A 24,729-nucleotide genomic window follows, 5' to 3' on the forward strand; every position below is an offset into this window, starting at 1 on the left:
CTTTGAATAATTAATAACTTGTAAGAGTTTTGCGTAGATTGTAATTATCAAGAATTTTTCATAGTTCTTTTGCTTCTGATTGAATTTAACTCTGGGATTGCTTTTTAGTATAAAGGTCTTAAGTATTTCCTTAAAAAATTACGTTAGAAAAAAATTACATTAGAAGTTAAGTTTATATGCTTAATGATTTTTTCCTACTTCTTATCATCATGTTATTGTTGAATATTTTTCCCTGTTCCTACATCATCTCTCTCAAACTAAAATGAAAAATGATGCTCATACAAGTGTCCTGGCTCATTAACTGTGCAGTTTAATATTGTATTAGCCTCCAGTTTAACAAATATGTCTCAGATTCTAAATGAATTTATGATCTAGGAGGGATCTTAAGAGATCATCCCCCTCATTCAGACTCTTCTTGGCTCGTTAGCTGGTGCCCATGCATATATCATGTTTTTAAAGAAAACTAGAAATCAAAAAAAAACAAAAAACAAAAAAAAACAAAACTAGGAATTAAGACCACACTTTTTTGTTAAAACTTTTCTCTACTCTTAATGTTTGTGTGCCTCTGTCCTCCTCCCAAATCCCCCCAACACTTTACATTTTCTAAAGAGCCTTTAGCTCACTACATGGATTTTTGTCTTGTATTTTTTTATTTTAATGTGATCCAGTTTAGGTATCTTAATAAATTATTCAGCTTGCTATAAAGGTTTGGGGACAACTGGGCCAATAGTATTTGCCTGATGTGGTCCATAGACTAGTCATAGACCTAGGAAAGAACATTTTACTGGCTGTATGAAAGGAAGTTTCCTGATGGCCTGGGCCAAGGTTGGCAGAGTGTTTGTTTTCTGGACTGAGTAGTAAGGAGTGAGAGTGACTTGGGCCTGAGAGAGGACCTAAAGGTTCTACCCAGAGCATAGTCATCAGCACTCGGCCAGAGGGGGCTGGAGGACGCCAGTGGGGCCCAAGGGGAGGGATCCAGAGGCCAGGCTCAGGCCTCCAGGGTGAGAGGCATTGTGTGAGCATTTACTCTCAGCAGCCTAGAAGGACCTGTTGGGTGGAGGGAGTGCTGGTGTTGATTCTAGTTCTTCAAATACCAGTACTCCATAATGGAGAGATGCCGTTGTTATCCTTTTGGGGAGCAGTCATGAGGCCTCTCGTTGTCAGTTTCTGTAGGAAAAGAGTCTTGAAATGTCGAGTCACATTGAAGACTAGACTAGGAGACCGAATTTAGAATATTTTTCCAAAGTATTTATTACCGTGCTTCAGTTCTAAGATGCCACTGATAGAGGCTGTATTTTTTATAATCACTAAGAAAAAATGTTGCTAAGTAAACTCTGATATGCATCAATTGTGAATGCATCCCAATTTCAGAAATGTTAACATCTGAAAAATAAGCAATAAAATAATTTTTTAAAGGCTTGTCTTCACTGTTGCCTTAACGCTTTAAAACACTTTAAAGGTTTTAAAAACCCTCACCTTGCCTTTACAGCTTATGAAATTTAAGCAGGCTTGTAAAATTCAAATCTGTCATATACGAAGGCAACAGCAAAATCCTTTATTTAAGTAATTAACATCCTGATTAGCTACCATAAGAAAAGGTCCATTTTGTGTAAAGAAACACTCACTGTAAATATCAACTTGGCTTTTTAGGCACATTTCTTGCATACTTTGTGTGTGTGTGTGTGTGTGTGTGTGTGTGTGTGTGTCTGTGCCCTAACCATTTTTTTTTTTTACTTAACAAGTGTTAATGTGGAACTGTAAACCTTTCTGATAGAGGATTTAATATATAATATAGATTTTGTTTGAGAACATACTGAGTTTGAATTAGAAAAATGTGGGTTATTTTACCTAGGTAAATTGATATTCTGGAGTCAGAATTCCAAGAAAAGCTGAGGCATGAGGAGAAATGTGTAAATTGGAAGAACATGTAAGCTCTTTTTGGGAAGTTCTGAGTAGATCCTGGCCTCTTAAGTTAAAGTTTTTTAAACCTATTAAGCAATCATATCTTGTGATGATATGCATTGGTTTGCTAATCAGTACTAGTAATCTACCTACTAGTCTGGATTTTTTAACCTAAAAAACCTAGTGACTTTAAAAACTGGTTATGTACTGATTTAATTGAGATTTGATGAAAGGGCTTAGATTCAGTGGGTTCTTGTTGATAATAATTTCCAAGGTGGAAAACTGATGCTGAAGTCAGCATCGAGAGAAAGCCTTTCATTAATCTTGCAGTTATAAATTAGACAAAGCTGGACATTTTTAGTCTACAAACTAACTTGTTGGCAAATAAAAGGACAGACGTTCTGAACCTCCTAAATGACTATTCTGGAGTACTTAATGTGTGTGTTGGCTCTCAGAGTCTAATTAAATCATCTAAAGTGATTTCTAATTGACTGCTTGCCTTAATTTTTTCATGTTATATCATCCTCTTACCACCATCACCACCTGACCCAGTGGGGCTGAGGACTAATGTTTTAGGGCAGTTCTTCTGGTAGTTGACGTGAGCCTTCAGGTCCTGTGTAAAGAAATCAGATTAACTTCCAAATGTGGAATATGCTAGTCCCTGGCCACCTTTTGCAGAAACATCTATTTTTTTCCCCATTGTTTTTATATCCCCCATTGGTTTTTGTTACAACAAATGGAGATGTAGCCATTCAGCAGTGTGTATGTGGTCCCCAGGTCAGGACTTGGGTGTCCCTTAGGTATGGACAGCCGTCCAGGATACTCAGTCCTACAGAGTGTCTGGAAGGTCCTAGGAAATCCCTGCCCCTCTTCTTTACCTGTCTAGGGCTGACCTACTTTCTTTTTTAGTTACTCCTCCTTTAATCTTGGGTCTTTGAGGTAGGTGAGATGGGAAGGCTTCCACTTCTTCCCCAATCATGGATGGGTAGACCCGGCTGTGTCCCTGTGCAGGGTCCCGGACAGCTGGAAGCTGATGTACTTTTGAAATGTAACTTTGTGTTTACACCTTCGGTGTTTATTAAACTCACCATCAGGATCTCTGGGCCATTTCTTCCCTAAAGCAGCTAAGTGGTAAGCAGTGCCGTAAACTAGAGTCATCACGGTTCCTGATACCTGCAGGGTCTCAGAAGATTCACTCAGAGCAAGAGCGGTGCCCCTCTGAGGAGTGATTGGGCCTCAGCCTGTGCTCGGTCCAGGCACAGCCTCTTTAGGGGAATGTTGAGCCATTTTATATCCTATTCCTCCAGTGTATATGGTTCTGTTCACCAACATTAATGTGTTTGTGATACAACTCCACTATTACAATTGTCCTGCCACCCACCTTTTTATTTTTTAGCCTTCTGCTCCTGTTCTTTTCACTTAATAAACCTTGGAGATTGTTCCCTGTTTCTGCTGATAGCTCTCCTTGGTTTGTCTTAATGGCAGCATCGTATTCCTTTGTGTGGAGAGTATTCAGCAAGGAAATGTTTAATTAGTCCCTTATTAATAGATGTTTGGTTGTTTCAGTCTTTGGCTGCTATAAATAATACCACAGAGAACATTGTTGCATATACATCTTCGTGTGTATGTGCAGGTATATCTATAGGAGAACTTTCCTTAAGTCCTGGAATTGCTGAGTCAATAACTCATTTTTAATTTTGATAAATATTGCAGAACTGCCCTCTGGAGAGGTTAATGGCTTTACACTTCCACCATCATGCATCATAAGAGTTCATGTTTCCCTAAGGTCTTGTCAGCAGACTAATTATCAACCTTTTTAGATGTTTTCCAAACTAGAACTCGTTTTTGAAGTTACCCTGTTCATATTTCAGTGACTGAACAGAAGTATTTGGGAAGTTGTTGATATGTCTCATTTCCTAAGATCTGTCATTCTGATTTGATCAGTCTATTTTTTTGTTTGTTTTTATACAGGTAGTTATGCTTGTCCTAGCTTGGAAACTGGATGCACAAAACATGGGTTATTTTACTCTACAGGAATGGTTAAAAGGAATGACTTCTCTACAGTAAGTCCGGAGGCTGCCCTGGGCTGGAGGTTGGGGGGAGGCTTCCACGCACTCCCCAGCTGGCTGCTTCCTCCCCGGGATGTCAGGGAGCCTGGGTTAGGTGACTGGAGGAAGCCACGTGCTCTGGCCGACTTCCCTGTGGCCATAGGTATAAAGACCAAATCCTATTTTTATATGGTGAAGAGAGGACATTATGCATGAATTTTAGCAATTAAAATTTTTATACAACGTATATTGTTTATTTTAGTATTCTTCTAGAACAGATCTGCCCTGTAGAAATAGACCAGCCTCTTCTCATAGATGTCAGCCATATGTTTAATTTTAAATTTCCTAACAGTTGCATTAAAAAAAAAGTTAAACTAAAGGTAAAATTAATTTTAACGTATTTTATTTAGTATCCAAAAATGTTATTATTCCAACATATAATCAGTATTTTAAAAATTAATGAGCTGTTCTTTCTTCATATTAAATCTTCAAAATCTGGTGTGTATTTTATATTTCTGATGTGTCTCATTTTGCATTAACTGTATTTGAAGTGCTTGGTAGCCACATGTGTCCAGTGACTACCATATTAGCACACTTGCAGAGCTTAAAAAATAGCAAAGGCAAATTACCAGCATCTGGTTTACATGTAGGGAGAAAAAGTTGACTAGAAACTTTGACTTTCAAATGAGTTATTTGATGTCTTCTATTTTATATATTCTGATTTTAGCTTTGGCAAAATTGGAGCTTGATTACTCGAGTGATTAAAAAGTAGTAATAGCTTCTACTTGTGTTACGTGAGCCAGAATAAGAAAAAAGAAATAGTGTTTTTTTTTTATGTGTCCACTTTGCACACGCGTGTATGTGTGAGGGTGTACATGCACTTGAGTTTCACTCAGGAAAACAGTTGCTACTCTGTACTCCGCATTGAAGGATACAGTGGGGATGGGTGAGTCAGTGTTTTCGTGGTACTGGAAGACGAAGTGCTGATTCTTCGCATGAGAAGTTTGGTCTAAAGTGCTGGGGGATGGCTCTTTTCCTTTTCTTTAACTTGGAATAACAGACTTTGATATTTACTGGATTGAAATTGGAGTGGAAATGGATTTATGGTTTTATTTAAACAATTTTGGAATTTGTCAACTTGCTAGCATTGTCCATTTGTTATTGATGAGAGTGCTTTCTTTGCACTTGGTTGTAGTAGTCTTTTTTTTTTTTTTTTTGGTTGTAGTAGTCTTATTGCACTTTTCACTGCTCCTCCCGTGTGAGCCTAATGGCTGCCTGCTAAGGAAGACAGATCAGGCTTTATCCTGCACATTTTGCAAATGAGGAAACCGAAGCTTAGCAGGGATACAGGAAACGTTAAACTAAGTGGCAGGATTGGGAAGAAAACCCCAAACTTCTGATTCCTAAGTCATGTTCTTCCTCTAACAGTTACCGTCTGATGGCAAACGAGTGTTAGGTAAAAGTCAAGTCACCCTTGATACACCTTCCTGACAGCATGCTCTAGAATTTTAGAGTTAAGTCCTCTGAAGTCTCTTTAAAAATTGTGTTTTTTGGTGTTGGGAACATGCTAACTTTGATTGTTTTCCTCACTGCCTTCCAAACACAGCACAGGATGGCTGCTCCTTTTGAAGGGTCCCTGGAGATGATGAATGTGTGGCCATATCAAGATTTTATTTCAAGGCTTCAGAGGAAGCACCATTAATATTTTTCAGGCACATTTTCATTTGTCTTAAGAGGGAGGGGATAATACCCATTTTTATGTACTTCTACATTCTTTTTCATATTTGTCTTTACAAAAGAATGTTACACAGTGCCAGGCCTTTTCCCCTGTGTTTTGAGGGTCACGCTGCCTGGGAGGTATGCAGTTTCCTGGAGGAGGTCTGTGTATTTTTTGGGGGAGGGGGCAGTCAGAAGGGGATTGCAGGGACCCTGCCGGGTCTTTGTTGGGAACTCCGCTTAACACTTGGTGTGACACATTTGGTGGCAGATGGGTTCCTGTAGGAGACTGCCACTTGGTCCTCGCCCTTCAGGGTGGAATGACAAGCCCGACCCCCTCTAGGGACATTGAGGAGCTTGCTTTGTTTTCTTGGTCTGAAACTCTGAGATTGCTTTCCTAATCAGTGAGGAAGACATCATTAGAATAACCTTTAAGGTTCTGTGTAGTTCGGAATAGTCCAATGTCAAGTTTTAAGAACGTCCGCTCCCCCTCCCTCTGACCTCCCTAGATTCATCATTTGTTCAGCAAGTATTTAAGAAGCTGGGAGGTGCCAACCACACTGTTCTACATCCTGGGGAAATAAAATCCACAAATTAGACAGTCCATTCAGGGCAGGGACTTGGAAGCTAAGTCCAATCAAAAGACTCAAAAGTCTTTTGACTTCTTGAATTAAGTAGTGTGTGTGTGTGTGTGTGTGTGTGTGTAAGGTGTGCATGCTCTGTAAGTAAGAATGCTTAGAAGTGATCACTGACGTGCTGTAAAGATGGGAAGTAGTCCATCTTCTGGGTTACCGATTTTGTCTTCTGTTTGGGATTTTTGTTCTTGTTTGCTCTTTCTGGTTTTATTAAACCTGTCTAGTGAAGTGTTTTGAACTCAAAATGGAATTAAAGTGTGCATGAGAGTGTCTGTATATACGATACCTATTTGATTAAAATGCGAAGTTTGAAGAAATGGCTCCTGTACAGTGGGCGTGTGTGCTAGAAACGGAAGAGCCACGGGTTTTCAAACCAGAGGTTTGAATCTGCTCCACCACTTTCTGCGGGTCTGGCCGCAGTTCCAAAACCATGAAGGGCCGGTGATGCACTGGGGCTCACACCTGGGCTCTGAGAACTCCCCCTCTTTGACCCGGGCCGGGGAGCAGCCACAGCAGCTGACAGCAGCTGGTGGGGAGCAGTCGTCCCCAGGCTCCGTAGATTATTCTCAGTCCGGAGAAGGCCCAGCTCGTTTCAGTTGACTACTTGTTTTACTCATCGCCTTGGTTGCTTCTGATGAATTAAGCTTATAGAGATGTGTACGCAGAACAGAACAAAAGCGTGTTAGAGATGTGGCTGACTTTGCATAGAACTGATGATGGGCTGGAAAAAGACCTTTGGCTAAGTGAAGGGGTGAAGAAGGCCTCTCCGTGGGTCATGAGAACTGCTTTCCGTTTTATAACCTGAGGCTTGTTGTCCGGATTCCTGGTGCTTCTGAATCTGTTGCAGGAGCAAAACTCACATAAGAAATGGCCCCACGGTATGTGCACGTTTTGTTTTGGGAAAGGACAGTCCCTGAGTGGTGTGGCACGGTCTGCCCCTCTAAGGCTACCACGGGCTTCCTTACGTGTGGTGCACGGAAAAGCAGGGGAACGGGCTGAAGACGGGGCTGCTTTACGGGGCTGCTTTTCCCCTGCCAGTTTCTTCCCAGGCCGGGTTAGGAGGGACTCCGTCTGCACTTGATCTCGTTGAGCGACCACTAGGTGGCAGTGTGTGGTCTGGGCCTGGTGACTCAGCGGCCTGTTCCCTGGTGGGGTCAGGCCAGAGGCTTCTGTGGGGTCGGGCCCCTTTCAAAGCAGATGAAACTCTTTAATGATGATATTAGCTCCAGCCTGTGTAGCTAACTGTCTTTAGTACATACATGAAGTGAAAAATTCACTTTGGGCATTTTATGCTTTGCGCTCCGGACAGGATCTCTGAGTGTCTTTCAAACGTAAGGACATCTGTGACCAGGGTGGTGGCTGGACTCCCGGGCTTGCTACAGAACTTCACATGTGGCCTTGCGGTTCTACCCAAAGAGTCACAGCTACCTCGTTTTCTTAGCTGGGTAGCAGTAACACTTGTCTAGGTGAGGAGTCCCTGCCCTTGAATCTGTTGAGACAAACATCCGTTCTTCCTCTCGTTGGGCAGGAGTACACTAAACCACCTGCCAAAACCTGGCCAATTTCCTGTGGTTTTGGTCCTTAACCTTCCTTTCCAGTGAAGAGCAGAGACCTTGGCCTTAAATATTTTGGTGTCTGTTTTCTTTGACCCTCCCCCATATTATTAATAAAATATTATTAGTTATTTATACTATTTAAAAAATCATACAGAAGAATGTCCAATGCGGAGTAAGTCCTGCTCCCCTCCTGCCTCCTCCACTCCTGTTTCTTGTGTGTCCTTTTAGCCTCCATCACCCCTCACTTGGAGTCTGGTACTAGATCTCTAACAAGGCTGTCAGCATCTTTTTTTTTCTTCCCAGCCTTTCTCCACAGAGATCCAGAGTGAGCTTTTCGAGATGCAAGCTCAGCGGTTGTGGTCTCTCCCAGGAGGTGGCTTCCACTGTTTCTAGGATTTAACTTAAAAACAAAACAAAACAAAACAGTATGGACCACAAACCTCTTTAAGGCCTGGCCCCACCTCCCTTTCAGCCTTATCTTAGAGCCACTTCCCCTCTTCATCTACCCTGTCTAGTCACTGTGGTTTCCTTTCCGTCTTTGGCATGCCTCCTTCTGCCACTGGGCCTTTGCACATGCTGTTCCCGTTATCAGGAAAACCTCCCTGCTAAAAATACCTAGCTTCTGCTTTTAGTTGTCAACTAACATTTCAATTCCTCAAAGAAGCCTTCTCTAAAATAGTTGAATTGTTATCTTTTTTAGTTTATAAACATCAGGAAGAAATAAAAGACCTTCTAAATTATTGTAGATTCATAGAAATGAAGCATTTATTCTAGTTTTGGGGTTTTAGATATTTTATTATCTCAGTAGATTATGGGGACTGTTTTGTAGTTAGCTGCAAAAAACAAAAAAGCCTTCACAAATTTCACAAATTTATTGCTAAAAAATAGATCAGTGTGCTCTCCTATGAACCATATTTTAGTTTATAAACTGTATAAAATATTTACATTGATGATACTTATAATATGTATTATTTATACTTAGTAGCAGTAGGTAAATGCTCTACAGAGGAATATAAGGAAGCACATCCAGCTTTGAAAAACATTAATATCTCTGGTGGAAATGGTGACTCTTAGTTCTCATTTTTAAGGGCTAGATATTAGGAACAGAAAATCAGTTTGTAGAAATAGCCAATTAGTCTACTTCCTCAGGAAAAATAAACAGTTATGTCACTTACCTATAAAAATAGGGTTTTATCACTACCAAAGCTCCCTGGAGAAATGGCTGATTTCAAGTCTAGGGTAGAGAAAGTACAAGGTGAGCTAGAATATGTTGTGCCAGAAGCAAGGACATGCTCTCAGAGACTGACAGGGACACGTCAGAAGGACACTAGCACCAGCTTGAAGGGGCGACTGCCCAAATGAGGACAGTTTGTGCATCGAAAAGAATAAAGGCAGCTAAAGATTAATAACACTGAATGTCAAGAAGCAAAAAGCCTTAAGTCCAGAAAAGAAGAAAGGTGGTGAGTAGAACTTTGCTTTACAGAAGAACTCCAGGCAGTAGGGTAATAGCAAGATAGAGTCAGAAGAGTCACCGTTTTGTGTCTTCAGATGTAAAGTCGATGCAGGCAGGTACCACCAATGGATGCTGTAACCACCAGATGAAAGGTTGTTGAGGAACAGGATTCACAGTCTCTAGGTAGCATCCCATAGATTACATACTATTTCAGAGGAAGGAAAGTGCCTGTGAGTGGAGAATGGGGGCGGGGGGATGTTACTCTTAATTGAAAGAATCAATTTAGTGTCACTCGTAATGGGACAGACCGACATCACGAGCCTCCTCATGGGATACAGTGAACTTATCTGACAAAGTGGGATCCTACAAAACAACTTTTTTCAAAGATGACATGGTCAAGAAAGATGGAAGAAAGGGCGGGATATCCTTCTAGGGCCTTAAGGAGATAGTTAAAAGCAGTGCTTGAGCCTTGATGGGATCCCGCATCAAGAAAAAGCATCTATAAAGAAAATTGAGGGAACAGTTGGGAACCTTGTAAATGGGTTGTATATTAGCTAAGAAAGTTCACATTGATAACACATTACGAGGGATGATGGTGTTTAAATGTTCGGGAGTGAAGTGCCATAGCGCTGGCATGTTACTTTCAAATGGTACAGGAAATGCATGTATGTGAGAGAGCACAAATATGACAGGAGTTGTTTTGAGCCGAGGGGATGGGTGTACAGGTGCTTATTTACTGTTCTTTCCTATTTTTCTGTACATTTGAAATTTTTTCAAAATCAAAAATGTAGGAAAAAATATATCATCATGAATGCATTCCGGCTCTAGGGTTTTTATTCTGTCTTTTGGTAATATGTTTTATCTTAGTGCCCCAAATAAGAAAAAAGAGAAAAAAAAAAAAACAAAACCTCAGGTTGTAATTTGTCTTTATTCTGTTTTTCTAGATGTGATACAACAGAAAAACTCAGAAATACTTTGGATTACTTAAGATCATTATTAAATGATTCTACAAACTTTAAACTTATTTACAGATACGCGTTTGACTTTGCACGGGTGAGTTCTCTGGAGCCTATCCAGATGTTTCCCTCTCCTCCCTCCCCTTCCTCTCCCCCCACTTTTTATTGCCTTTTGAGGTTTGTTTTTACATGCTGCAAGCAAAGAAGTTGAGTAAGTTACTCCCAGGGTGCTAGTTAGAATCTCCTTCTACATGTATGCTTTCTAAACTAACTGATTCTGGGCAAAGAAATATAGGATGTTAGCGAAAAGCCGTGGTGGCCAACCTTCATAGCTCTTGCGATTGGCTCAGAAGTCATGAATAAATGGGCTAAATGTCTTTTAGATAGGCTTGGTAAAGCTTTTCATTCTCATGGAACAACAAACCTTCACCCATTGAGTTACTGCAATAAACTACTCAGATCCAATCCAGTTTCACTTTGGGTGCTGTGTTGTGTTTGGAAATCGTTTGAATTTCAAAACCCAAGCTAATTTCAGTGAACGTTACTCAAACATAGTTTCCAGTCATCGTTACGAAAAGTTGAGCATCTTGTTCATCACCTAGTGAGGCCGCCCGAGAGTGTGACAGTGGTTCCACTGGAGTGAAATAAAGCCTTGTTTTTTCAGCCCGGTCACCACTGGTAGCGAGTTCGAGGCACCAGTTGGCTTGTATTCATTCGCACACAGTCCACGGCCCACGCAGTTCTACGTTAGTCAGGAAGGGTGGGGTGTTTTCTGTTAGGTTAGCGTATTTGGTCGATTCAGGTGAGTAGGCTTCCTTGATTGATTGTTTTTAGAGAGTTCAGTGGCAGAGACCTTTTTTTTTTTTTTTTTCTTCTTACCACCACGCTGATCTTTTTCACTTTCTACGTGCTTTGGCTCTGCTGGTTCAGCACTGAAGGTTGACTTGATGGTGAATTCTGGTGCACCTGTGATAACAGCGCTCATTCTCTCTGGTGTCCTCATTTGCGAAGTTTTGCATTTTCAGAACCTTCAAATCACGACACGTGAAAGTTTATGGACGTCAGAGATGCTATGGTGACGTTCAGATACGATGTTCTACTAAATGGTGCTTGTAGAAGTGTAGATAGGAGTTATTTGCCAGATGCTTTTAGAGTAGATACGCGGTTTCTAGGCTTAAATGTTTTATTACACGGGACCGCTTTCCTCCAAAGTCAGCTGTTTCTGACTGTGCGGGTGAGGTTTGTTGAGCAGCATTCCATCTCCTCACCAAGATAAGCCCCGTTTTCTAGCTTTTCTGTTTGGGGCCAGAGCTGGCCACGTACCTGCTGCTTCACCCCAGGTTCCGTTTGCTCCTCCGGCCTTTCCCCGCCGACCCCGGGTCGGTCAGTGGGGCCTGCCTCCGAAGGGCTCCTGGGCTTGCCTCTTTCTCGGTGCTTCCACCACAGCCTGGCCGACCGAGGCCCCTGTCACTCCCTGCCTCTGCTGCCTCAGTCACCTGATCTCCACATTCCGTCCCTTCTCGTCCAGCGTCCCGTCAGCAGGGTGTCCCTCGTCTGCCTTCAGCCCCAGGGTCGCTGGGCCACCTTCCAGCTCACCAAGGCCTTCAGCCCCGGTGCCTCCATGCCTCCCCGCGTGTGGGGTGCAGCTGCCCGCCCCCCACTGTCTGAGGGACAGGCCGGGGTGGTTTCAGTTACTTCGCAGTGGAGGAGAGTGGTCCTCAGAGAAGTAGAGACGTTCTCCCGGGTCTGCTGTTCATCAGGGGGAGATCCAGGACCCAGACAAGTTCTGGCCCCAAGTCTAGGCCGCGGGCAGCCCCGGGCTTCCTTTCTCGCAGGACGCCTGTGTTGTGGGGAAGTCCGGGCGGCTGTCCACTGCCCGCCCTCTCGGCCTTCCTGCTCTCTGCCAGCCGTCATGCCGGACGGCCACCCGGAGCCGCCGGCGCTCCGCAGCACGGCCCCCTCCCGCGTCCACCCCGCCCACAGGTCCCCCGCACCCCACCTTCCCGGCCCGGAGGGGGTCGTGCGCCTTCCCTGCGGAGCCCTGCCACCTGCCCTGGCGGGGCTGTGGTTTGGGTGCAGGCCCTCGTTTTTTCTCTGACAGACCAAGGGACTGTGTGTTTTCTTTCTTTGCAGCCCCAGTAACGGCCAGCAGAGTTCTTTGCTTTTAGTGAGCGTTACCAGTGAGTTAATGAGCCCTTGTATGTAGGATGAATAACTGCCACCCACATTCAGTCACTGCCAGATAGGCTCGCCGGGCCGACCTGTGCTCTCAGATGGATTCGTTATCGAATCCCTTGGTTTGGTTTGTTTAGCTGGATGTCACAAGTTTTGAGATATTGTACATATTTGCATTTGCATTCAGTTCAAAATATTCTCCCATCTTCCCCTGTGATTTTCTCCTTTGACCCACTGGTTATTTAGAAGTGTGTTGTGGTGTTATTTCCCGAGTATTTAGGACTTTCTTAATAATCCTATTACTGATACCCAGTTTAATTCCGCTGTGGTCGGAGAACATACCCTGTGTAATTAGAGTTGACTTAAACGTATGGAGACTTGGTCCGTGCTCCAGAATGCAATCTGCCGTGATGAATGTTTTCTGCGTAAAACACATAAAAGGAATGGGTATTCCGCTGCTGTTCGGCGAGGCGTTCCATGGCTGTCCATTAGGTCACATTGGTTGATGGTGCTGTCGGGTCTTCTGTATCCTTCCCAGGGCCTGCCTGCCAGATTCCGTCCGTTACAGAGAGAGGAATGTGGAGGTCTCCAGCAACATCTATCCCTCCTGTCATTTCTGTCATGGGGTTTGAAGTGCAGACACTAGGATTAGATACACTTCATTTTGTTACGTCCTCTTAAAGAATTGACTCTTTAGCATCATGAAACGTCTCTTTGCCTTAGTATTCCGTGCTCTGAAATTTACCTTGATACCAGTGGAGCCATTCCTGCTTTCTTTTGATTAAAGCCTACATGATAACGTCTTTTTCCATCCTTTTAACATCAACCCATTCGTGTCTTTTTCTTTTTTCCATGTCTTTATTTTTAAAGTGGGTTTCTGTAGGTACGATATAGCTTCATATGACTAGCATATAGACAGTCTGACAGTATTTGTCTTGAGATGCTTAAACCGTGTACATTTAATGTAGTTACTGGTATGGTTAAATTTACACCTCCCCCTTAGTATTTTTTCCCCCTTATATGTCTCATCTGTTTCATTCCTTTTCCCCTTTTATCATGACTTACTTGGATTGGGGTATTTTTTTTTTTTAAATGATTCCATTTTAGCCATTCCATTCCACTATTGCCCTAATAGCTGCCTCTGTGTTTCATTTTCCTTGTGGTTGCTCTAGGCTTTACACATACATCTTTAACTGTTCACAGTCTTCCAATAATGTGACACCACTTTATGGATAATGCAAGAACCTTTACAGCAGTAGACTCTGATTTTGCCCCTCCATACTTTACTGCTGCTGCCGTTGTACATTTTTCTTAAACACACACTATGAAACCTCACAGAGTGGGGCACCTGGGTGGCTCAGCCGGTGAAGCATCTGCCTTCAGCTGAGGTCATGATTGTAGGGTCCTGGGATGGAGCCCAGTGTCAGGCTCCCTGCTCAGTGGGGGGTCTGCTTTCCCTCTCCCTCTGCCTCTCCCCCCCCCCGCTTGTGCTCTTTCTCTCCCTCTTTCAGAATCTCTCTAATAAATAAAACCTTAAAAAGGAAAATCTCACAGTATATTGTCTCAGTCTTTCCAGACTGCTGTAACAAGGTACCAGAGACTAAGTAGCTCATAAGTTACAGAAACCTGTTTCTCGGAGTTCTGGAGGCTGGAAAGTCCAGCATCAAGGTGACCAGCAGGCTAGGTCTCTGGTGATTGCCCGAAAGCCTGGCCCTCGGATGGCTGTCTTTGTTGTAACTTCAGGTGGCAGAGGGAGGAGGGAGCTCCCCCGGGGGTCTCCTTTTATAAGGGCACCCCTCTCCAGCCTCAGGACCTAACCACTTCCTTTTTTTTTTTTTTTTTTATTGGTGTTCAATTTACTAACATACAGAATAACACCCAGTGCCCGTCACCCATTCACTCCCACCCCCCGCCCTCCTCCCCTTCTACCACCCCTAGTTCGTTTCCCAGAGTTAGCAGTCTTTACGTTCTGTCTCCCTTTCTGATATTTCCCACACATTTCTTCTCCCTTCCCTTATTTTCCCTTTCACTATTATTTATATTCCCCAAATGAATGAGAACATATAATGTTTGTCCTTCTCCGACTGACTTACTTCACTCAGCATAATACCCTCCAGTTCCATCCACGTTGAAGCAAATGGTGGGTATTTGTCATTTCTAATAGCTGAGTAATATTCCATTGTATACATAAACCACATCTTCTTTATCCATTCATCTTTCGTTGGACACCGAGGCTCCTTCCACAGTTTGGCCTAACCACTTCCCAAAGGCCGCACCTCCTAATAGCCGTCACCGTGGGGGTTAGGATTTCAACATACGAATTTAGGGGGAGCCACAAACGTCAGACCATACCATAAACCGTTCCCATTTTTGCTTTACATAGGCAAAAATATCTTTTGTATGCCACTATTGTACTTTTTATTTCTTTTGCATAGATCCACCTTTCTTCCTGGTGTTGTTTGCCTTCTGCCTAAAAAATTCCCTTTAACATTTCTCCTAGTGAAGATTTTCTGGTGATGAGTTCTCTTAAGCTTTTAATTTGCCTTCCATTTAGAAGGCGCTTTTCTGGGTTAAAGAGTATAGATTGACTATTAACATTCTTTCAGTACTTTAATCTGTCTCCCTTGTCTTCTGTCTTGTGTAGTTTCTGACGATAAGTCTGATGTTCATTTTTCCTTTGAACACGGTGTCTTGTTTTCTAACAGCTTCTATTCTTTTTTGCTGCTTTTTGGCACGTTGTGATACGCCTTGGCATAGTTTTCCTTGTGTGTATTCTGGTTAGGGTTCGTTCAGTTTTTTGAATCTGTGGACTTATACTTGGTACGAAGTTAGGAAGTTTGTCAGCTGTTGTTTCTTCCATATTACTTTTGTTCTCCCTTTCCATCTTTCTGGGACTGCAGTTACACCTATGTTGGATGCTTGGTATTGTCCCACAAGCCAGTGATGCCATGTTTAGGGTTTTGGCGTTTCCACCCCCCTACCCTTTGTTATATTTCTTACTACATCTGCTAATTTTAATCTTTTCTTCTACAGTGTCTAATTCTGATGGTAATCCTAGCCTGTATGTTTTTCATTTTAGGTGCTGTATTTTTCAGCTGTAGATGTTCTATTTGAGGTTTTTTAATACCCATTTCTCTCTTCATTATGTGATAGTATCTTCCTCTATCTTCTTGAACATCTAGAACATGGTTATAACAGGTGTTTTAACAGCTTTGTCCTCTGGTACTGTAACATCTGTCACTTCAGGGTCTCTTTCCTTTTTTTAAATTTCTAATCTTGATTATGGGTCATATTTGACAAGTTCTTTGCATTCCTAGTAGTTTCTGGGTTTGTTTGTTTTTTGATTGGATGCTGAGTATTGTGAATTTTATGTTGTTGGCTCCTGGGTCTTGTTATGTTCCTTTAAATAATCAATTTAAAAATTTTCCTGGTGTATAGTTACAGTTACTTGGAACCAGATTGATCCTTTGAAAGGACTGGTCTGGAGCAGCCTGCAGTCTGGGTCTTTCCACTGCAGCCGGTGGAACACAAGGTCTTCCCCAGCCCTGTGGGAGGTCTGGGAATTTCTGCTTACTCCTTTGCAGTGAGTGGCTACTTCCCTGAACTCAGGCTTCTCTCGCACTTAACACAGATAAGTCCTTGGCCCACAGCGAGGGAGACACTTTCTGTATCTCCAGATCTCTCCCTGTGTAGCTCCCACCTTGCTGATATTTTGTCCCACAAATTATAGTCACCTTTGCCTCCTTGATCTCCAGACTCTGTCCTTTCCAACTCAGCAAGACTGCTGGGCTCGGTTTGGGTTCTCCCTCCCGTGCTCTGGCCTGGAAACCACCTCTGAACAGTGAGCAGAGATCACTGTAGGGCTTCCAGATGCCTGCTGTCCGCTGTGTGACGGCCATTCTTTCAGATCATTGGTCCAGTTTTCTGATTGTTCGAAGTGAAAGGGGAAATCTGATTTCTCCAACTCCATCTTGGTTGGAAGCAGAACTCCATCTCCTCTTTTCTCCCTGTAGTATTTATTTTTTCCCTACTAACAAAGGACTCCTAGAGGTAATAACATATAATTAATGCAGCAGACCTTTTATAACCAAACTTTTAATGGAAATTAAGCTTTCTTAATAGTTTAAATATCCTAAATATTCCCTGTCGTAACAATAGCATAAGTTAAATATTTTCAATTATGCTTTAATATAGGAGGGAAAAAAAACTATGATACAGTACCGGAAAACGGTAAGATGACCTCTTTGACATCTCTCCACCCAGATTATAGTCCAGTGGGTGTGTTTCTTTTTTTTTTATCCTTCACTTTCAAATTTGTAGCCAATTTAAAATACTGGTAGGCTGTAAAGTTATATTATTTTTCTTCTAATTTTATTTTGACTAGAACTTATTTATAGTCTTACAGATGCCATAGAATTGTGAAACTTGAGAGCTGAAAGAAACCATAGAGGCCACTTGGTCCAGTGTTGCCATTTTGCAAATGATGAGACGGGAGAGCCAGAGAGGAGGGGACAACGGCAGGACAGCACGGGGCCCTCACAGAGCCACACTGCCTTCCCTGACTTGAAGCTGCCCCCGTCCCATGATGTCTTGGGGGAGGAAGAGAGTGGGGTACACATTCAAGGGCGGAAATGGCCAGTTCCTTCATACAAGTGGGATTTATGCAGAGAGAATCCCCCCACAACGTAAATATTATTATATAAACAAGTATCTTTTATGAACTCATTTAAAATAAAATGGTCATTTTTTTTCTTGATTCCTTTTTTTTTTTTTAAAGGACCTAGGGAGCATCAAAGTGGAGAAATGGAATGAAGTAAAAGATTAGTGATTGCTGTGGATCTGGGAATAGTTAAATCTGTTAGACTGGTTTTTCTCCATGCTCAGTGCTGAGGCAGGTAGCGAGCTGAGGTCATGGAGTGAGTAGACACTGGGCGTTGGGCGGGGGACAGGTGTCGGGCTGTGGGGGGCGCCGGGCCTGGGTGCCGAGGAGAGACAGGGCGTGGACTGGGTGCGGAGCCAGGTGTGGGGGGTCCTCCTAGAGTGGGCGGGGGCCCTCAAGTCCAGCTTTAGGAGGATGTGCCGGAAGGTTCCGTGGAGGCCCAAGAGCCTGAGGAAGCCTCTGTGTCACCTTCCTCTGAGTGGAAGGGCCACTGAGTCATCCCACGCGACCAGAAACGACGATGAGGGTTACCCGTAGGATTTGCTCAGGAAAATTTTCCAGGTCTTCCTCAGCAACCATGCTGGCAGAGAGTGTGCCCTGACTGACCTCAGCCCGTGCCCCCGTCGTCGGGGCCACTTCCTCTTCTCCCGCGGCCGAGTCTCCCTTCTCAAGCACACGGCTATCTAGTTTCCCCCCACAGCCTCCCTTCCCAACACGCACCAACCCTCCCTTTTTTCTCCCCTTTTTTCTCCTGTTTTCATGGTGGATTAGGAAGAAAACAGAAAATGGTCCTGGGTGAGGACAAAAGTAGGAAGAATGTGGCGTCTTCCAACCCCGGGGTCATGACCCCGAACATCTTGTCAGTGTTGTCTTCGGGGATGACTCATAGGGTATGGGGTCACGCAGCTCTTCGTGGAAGGGATTGGCCGGCAGCCTCCGCCCCCACCCCTTCTCGGGAGAGCACCATGGTACTTGCCGGCTCAAGTCAGCTCCCTGGGCCTCAGTTTCCTTATTTATAAAGTGGGGTTATCGTAATGCGTGACCTAACAGGGTTATTGTATGAAATGAGTCTAAGTATAAGGCACCTTTAAGAGATTTTGGTGCAGATCGAGCTCTCCAGAAATGTTGCCCATAGATTTAGGAATAGTGGTTGAATTATTCTGTGCTGACATTATGTAGGTTGTCTGCAAACCTCAGGTTTCAAATAATGACTTGTTTTCCAAGAGTCGTGCTTACAGTAATAGAATCTTTGCCAAATAAGATGACAAGGAAAGACTCCTGTGGGCAGATTTTTTTTTTCTTTTGTTTTAAAAGAAGTGTCAATAGTCTCACTTAATTTAAGTAATTGCCTTGCAAACATTGTTATCTGTAACTGAATGCTGGGTAAGTTCTAAGAGCAGATTATTTAGTTCTATTTTTCCCAATGAGAGGGCAGTCTTGGGTTTTTTACTTTTTACTTGTTTTTAATGAGGTTGGTTTTTTTTTTTTTCTTTAAAAAAAAAAGGACTCCCACTCCAAAAACTGATTTTACTGTATTTTCAGTTTTAGAAACTGAACCAGATTAGGATTCATAAGTTCTTTAGCACTATTTTTACCTTATATTTGTTTCCGTAGGGAGCTGTGTTAAGGAGGACCACGTTTTCTCTTTATCTTTTGTAATCCCTGTGGTATCAAGGGAGAATTGCAGAACGTGTATCATAGGTCTTCAGTTTAGGCCTTTTGATTTCATGTACCAACTTCGGACTGGTTTTTGCCATTTATGTTTGTGAATTGTGGTCACATATATTGTTTCTTGAGTTGATCTAGTCTCTTTTGAAAATGTTTGGGATTTTTTTTTGGAATTTTATTTTCTTTATAATCTTAATAATTCAAGGTTCCCCTTTTCACATACAAAGTCTTAAACTATTAACACTTTATGAAAACTAGAAATCATCTGGAGCCAGTTGGGCACCTCTGATACAGCATATCTGGATACCTAGAACCTAGATGTTGGAAGATTAATTTTCTAATACAATATTTATATATTTAAGTTGCTTTGTTTCTGTTCTTGTTACTTAAGTCATTTGAGCGATTTAAGAAAAAAATGCTTCATTTTGACATTTTATAAGAAGGTTTATACTGGAATAGTCTTACATGAACAAAGGTGCTTTACACACCTATACATACATATATGAGATATAGTAAATGCACGTATATCTATATATGTATATATTAGAAGCTTTAAATCAGACCTTAATAAAAATGTCATCCCTTTCTGTATTAGCTGTTGTTAGACTTTAGATTGAGGAATCCGTTTATTCCAGGTACAACAGGTAACGTCCTCAGATCTTCAGAGTACATTCCTCTGGTTTTACGGTTGTACCATCACCGAGAGGCCTGATTCATCTGTAGCTGCTCTTTTAAAATCTCTGTTTAAGGAAGACAACAAGGCAGTCTAGTTGTGTATTGTGGGGAGTTAGTACATCTTTGGTGTCAGTTCCTATTATTTGAAAAATAAAATTGTTTTTTAAGTTGTTATCCTAGAAAATGAAAGTTCATGAAATACATACCCCCCCCCATCTTGGGTCAGGAGTAGTCAGGAAGGGAAGTTTCATTTCTTCTTCTTTAACCTTGATGGGCATTCGGGGGACGCCGATCGACTCTTGACCGTCTGTCTCAAGGTCCTTCCTGCGTAGATTCTGACCTTGAGATGCAGAAGTCTGTCCCTTGCTCCTTGGTGCTCCAGGAGCGGAGGATCATAGGGTCGGTGTTGACAGTGTACTGTTTAATTTCTTTCAAGGAGCTTCTGTATGTCTTCACCATACTCCTTGAATTCATTAAGGTGATTTTTTTTTTTCTTCTTCACTGCCCATGATGTTGACGGCTACCTCCTAGCATCCTAGAAGATTCATTTCCTTTTTGATTGGGATCCCTTTTGCAGAGACTGCCATTAGGAGCATTGTCCAAGAACTCCCTGGGTGTGTCTCCAGTTTTCCTGTTTAGGAGATGTTTGCCGTGGGATAGCTCAACTGTGCTGTTCGCAGGAATTTTGAGTGTCTCCAGTCATGGTCATTTGCACTTAGTTGTGTCCACCCACCGGCAATGTTGGTTATCAGTGAGATGCCACCATTCAGACCATGAGTGCATCCATAATATCTTTCTCTTATTTGCTAGGCAGAAGATGGTGTTAGTGATTGCGAGCCACCGGCTGGCACCCTTGCAAAGCAGGAGTAAGTGAGTGCTGTTCAGCTTCCGGTCCTGTGAGTCTGATGCCTTTCCTCCATGTTTTGGCCTCACTGCCAAACACATGCATTGAAATCCTTCATGATCATCAGTTTGTCAGATGATTATATTGTTGCAAAGAGTCTGTCCAGGTCCTTTGTATCTTTTCTTTTCTTTTTTTTCTTTTTTTTTTTTTTGTCACCTTAGTGTATGTCCATTGTGATGGGGACAGAGGCATTGATGTTGGAAGAAGGCACAAACGTTATCAAGGCAAGACTAGTGATTTCAAGTGTAGTGAACGACTACAAACCCCTCAGAGGGGCAGCTTTGGCTGAGCGCTGGTGGCGTCGGCCCTGTGCTACTGGAGCTATTGTGCAACAAATGAATTTTGGGCCCGGTCCTGTGGTGCCGCGTGTGTTTTCAATACTCGTTATTTTATTATTATTATTTTTTAAATTTTCTTGTGGATTGCTTTATAGTGTGGTGTGCTGTTGCTGTGTGCCACACCTATGTTACCGGGTAAGAGGAGGTTCCCCTCTGCTTGCAGGGTGCATCACAGGAGGATGAGCCCCTGAAATGTACAAACCGGTGAGGTGGTTGGCAAAAGGTGGGCAATCTCGGGAGCACCTTTTCTGCTGTCCTCCTCTCCATGGGAGAGTCCTACAAGCCCTGAGCAAGACCGTAGATGTGGCCAGGAGACAGGCAGAGAAAGCGGTGGAAGGGAGGTCCCACCTGTTTGCACGGAACCGTGGAATCGGGCCCCCGCCATCAGCAGACTCAGTTGTGTGGCCTGTAACAGAGAAGGGGTGACATGGAGCCCTCTGCCCTGGTCTGTCCGTGAACGGTCGTTAACGCTTTATACGACTGGGACCAGGACGGACCTACTGCATAGGTTCCCGAATCTGCATCTACCTTGCTTGCTGTTGTCGAGTGAGGCCCTCACATTTGCTGTACTGTTTAAGTCCTTCACTTTTAAATCCAGTGTCATGACCAGAAATTCGGTGTGTGCTAAAGAGCACTCCAGGGTCGGAGTCCTTGAGGTAACAGTCAATTTTATCGGAAGGTCATTTATGTGTGGCTGCACACGTGGCCGACGGTGGTGGTCACAGCATCATGCCTGAGTTTGGCGAACATTTAGATTCCACCCCGAGTGGGCTAGCCAGGCACTCTCTCTTTTGTAGAAAAGTACTGTTGCACATTTCCACTGTAGTTAAAATACCACCAGGAGGCTAGCGTTGGATATGTGAGGCCACCGCTTATGGTCCCAGGTGCTGTCCCCTTACCTTGAAGCGGCCTGCTTGTAGTTCTGGAATGGGAACTTGTACGAAAGGTGAGAAGGAGAAAGTAGGATCTTGAATTGCAAGTAGAAGTGAATAGAACTTAATCTGCCCGTATTCAGGCTTATGTACTGTTGCCTTTCTGGTTTCCTTATAAGATGTTGTCTTCCACTTGGCTACTGGGTAGGGGTATTCCGCTAAGAGATTCCACAACTAGTAAATCCAAGGTAAGGAGGATTGCAGTAGGCCAGACCCTGTTCCCCCCAGTGGTGGGTGGAAGAGTTCATCCTCTCAGAGTCTCCAGAGCCCCAGCATTTACTAGGAGTTGAATTTAATTCCAACGTTAGGTTCAAGAAAAACACTTAGTGAAATAAAATGATTGGAAAAACATGATTTTTCTTAAGGAAACCTGATTTCTAGGCATGGAAATTGAAACCTTTAACATTCCATTTAGTTAAGATGTGGGCTTTGGGGTCAATGATCATGATATGGACAATTATCATAAACGTCACAGCAAGTGATTGAGTTGGAGATTTTTCTTTATCCCATGAAATAATCATAGCTACTGTTACTACATAACTAATTGGTTTTGCATCAGGGCGATCACTCAGTTGACGTGAATCTCTCCCATGGTAAATTGACACAGCACTCAACCGATTAAGCCCTTCCATTGCATTTGCCCGCCTCCCCTCCCCCACCTCAGGCTTGGTTCAGGGTTTTTATGGTGTATGATAAATGAGCTGTTTACTAATTTTGTGTCGAAGTGAAATAGAAATTTGGATGATTGGAAATTATTATTTGGGGGCACCTGGCTCATCCTTGTTTTTGTTTGTTAAACAGGAAAAGGACCAGCGCAGCCTAGACATAAACACTGCCAAGTGCATGTTGGGACTGTTATTAGGAAAAATCTGGCCCCTTTTTCCAGTTTTTCACCAATTCTTAGAGGTACCAAATTGTTATTTTATGGAATGTATGTTTGCTTGCTTAGAACTACCAAGTATACTTTTATTTAACCATTTCACGTAACTTTCTGTGTGTTGTCCCCTTCTGCCCGTAGGAATGATGGTGACGTAATCGCTGTCCGTTAGCAGTCACCGGTTTTCTCTGGGTGTGTCTGGGGCGGGGGGTGTATGTGCCACATGGCTTCCCAGTGCAGGCGCATCCGAGACAGCCACAGCTCTGTCCTTTCCTCTCTGTCACCCCACTTTAACAGCTTTCCCTCCGTTAGGATTTCCTGCTCTATACAACGATGAACTTCCACTTTCGTTAAAAGAACAGCCATCTGCCTTCTTACTAAAAGAAGCTTGTCATGTGTTGTTATCCACTCTTGTCCCCGAGAACATGGGGACCTAGGTCAACCTAAGTGTGAGGCAAACTGGCAATATCTCCCTCAGTTTCAGTTTTCCTTCATGTTTGCGATAGAAGAAAATCCAGCACTTCACTGTTGTTGCTTGCTCTAACTATTAATGATCCAAAGTTTTGAGCTGCTGGTTTATCAGGAGCTGGTTTTGATGCCAGGTGATACTGTAGGACCTGGAAATGTCTGAGATGGGAGTTTGAGCTGCTTGGCTTGTCTCGTATCTTGGCATCTTTCTTGCCCTCCAGACCCAAACCCCTTACAAAGCACCCTCTGCCCAGAAGGATGAAGGTGCTGGGTCTTTGAGAAAAGCTTGGGCCCTACCCTGACTCCGGCCTCCCTCTTGCCACCCTCTTTCTTACAATTCACTTGACACACTGGTCCAGAAGAACTTCCAGCTGACCGGATTCTTTGAGGACTGTCACTAAAAATTGCTTTTAGCGTCACTAACCAGGACTCCTCAAGACAAGTCTGGAAACTAGTTTTACTGTACGAGGTGTTTACACGCCAATCCACGTCTACAGATGATCTGTTCTGATTTCTCTGGTTATCCCATGAAACATCAGCTTTCTTTGGAAAATGAGTAGAAATAGGTCCTTGTTCTCAGGGGATAGCAGAAATCTGAGCCCCAGCGAGAGGAGGAATTTTTTTTTTAGCTGAAAGACCTTGCTGCGAGCAAGTCCGACTTTGCACAATTGCAGGAGCATCTTCGGCTGTCTCTGACTGGTGTTTGCTTTGAGTTGCTTAGAGTCAAACTTGTAGTCCGGGCTTTGTTCTCTCTTTTACGTTAGTTTGCTTTTTTTCTTTTCAAAGGACACCGCAGTCCTTTGGTTTGAGCTTCTCTTGCGTCTGTGTCCCCAAACCAGGGGCTCAGCTCTCTTAGTTTTTTTACCTACTCGTGCTGTTCCCCGGTGTTGCTGAGTTTTCATGGATAGGATATAAAAACTGTTGAATCTGGGTTTTATTTTTCAGTCTTTCTACAGGAATTGTGTACTTTAAAAAAAGTAATGCCTCTGGCATATTTCTTGTCTAAGAGGAATAGGAAACTACTTCATGGGTCTTCTAATTTATTACTTTGAAGATGAGATTCAGGTTCTGAGTGATTAGAACAGTAACTTTTTTCCAACGGCCAGAGCACCTAGTGCTGAGACCGCCGGGAGCCCTTGGTGAGTTCCCGAAGGGTGCCTCGCTGCTGGGTGTGCTTGACGCTGACAGCTTGACAGGGAGCGTGCTGATCAGGGCAGGGGTTATTAGTGGGAGCTACTCTTTATTTAGCACCTGCTTTCTGCCAAACACTGAATGAAGTACTTTACATAAATTATCTCTTTTAATTCTTACAAGATCTCTATGAAGTAGGCTAATTATCTCTCTCTCTGTGTCTCCTTTTAATAAAAGGGCTTTGGCAGTCTAGAAATTTCACTTCTAGGGATAAAAATCATGTTTCTTTGATGTGCTTGTCATTTTGTGTTGAGCCCTCATGGTATTTTTCTAATGGAAATTGTCATCTTAAGTTCTACTCTTGCTCTCTCTCATCCTTCTCCCAGATTGGTGCTTAGCATACCTCAAATGGAAAGAGTTAACCTTCATGAACTTTATTAAGTTGATTCATACAGCAGTTGAAACCGTGCCATTTGTTAATTGTGTCAGTAATTCATATTACTTTTCCCTCCCATCAGCAATCAAAATATAAAGTTATTAACAAAGACCAGTGGTGCAATGTGCTAGAGTTTAGCAGGACAATTAACCTTGACCTCAGCAACTACGACGAAGATGGAGCGTGTAAGTACTGGCGC

General features: G+C 43.0%; 1 protein-coding gene across 11 annotated transcripts in view; it reads left to right on the plus strand.

Moving 5' to 3' along the window:
• DCUN1D4 (defective in cullin neddylation 1 domain containing 4) overlaps positions 1-24,729 on the plus strand; it is an 82,288-nt gene that overhangs the window by 54,139 nt on the left and 3,420 nt on the right. For 8 of the 11 annotated variants that reach the window (XM_077847974.1, XM_077847973.1, XM_077847975.1 and 5 more), the window contains 6 exons: positions 3,874-3,965; positions 10,255-10,363; positions 16,636-16,671; positions 17,219-17,254; positions 22,420-22,524; positions 24,613-24,715. In XM_077847974.1, the coding sequence (XP_077704100.1) occupies positions 3,874-3,965; positions 10,255-10,363; positions 16,636-16,671; positions 17,219-17,254; positions 22,420-22,524; positions 24,613-24,715 (481 nt within the window). Of the gene's footprint in view, positions 1-3,873; positions 3,966-10,254; positions 10,364-16,635; positions 16,672-17,218; positions 17,255-20,254; positions 20,311-22,419; positions 22,525-24,612; positions 24,716-24,729 lie in introns of those variants that run through there. The other 3 variants (XR_013352184.1, XM_077847970.1, XM_077847972.1) reach the window with 3 other exon arrangements.

Source organism: Canis aureus, chromosome 14, assembly GCF_053574225.1.
Source record: "Canis aureus isolate CA01 chromosome 14, VMU_Caureus_v.1.0, whole genome shotgun sequence".
Classification (NCBI taxonomy): Eukaryota; Metazoa; Chordata; class Mammalia; order Carnivora; family Canidae; genus Canis; species Canis aureus.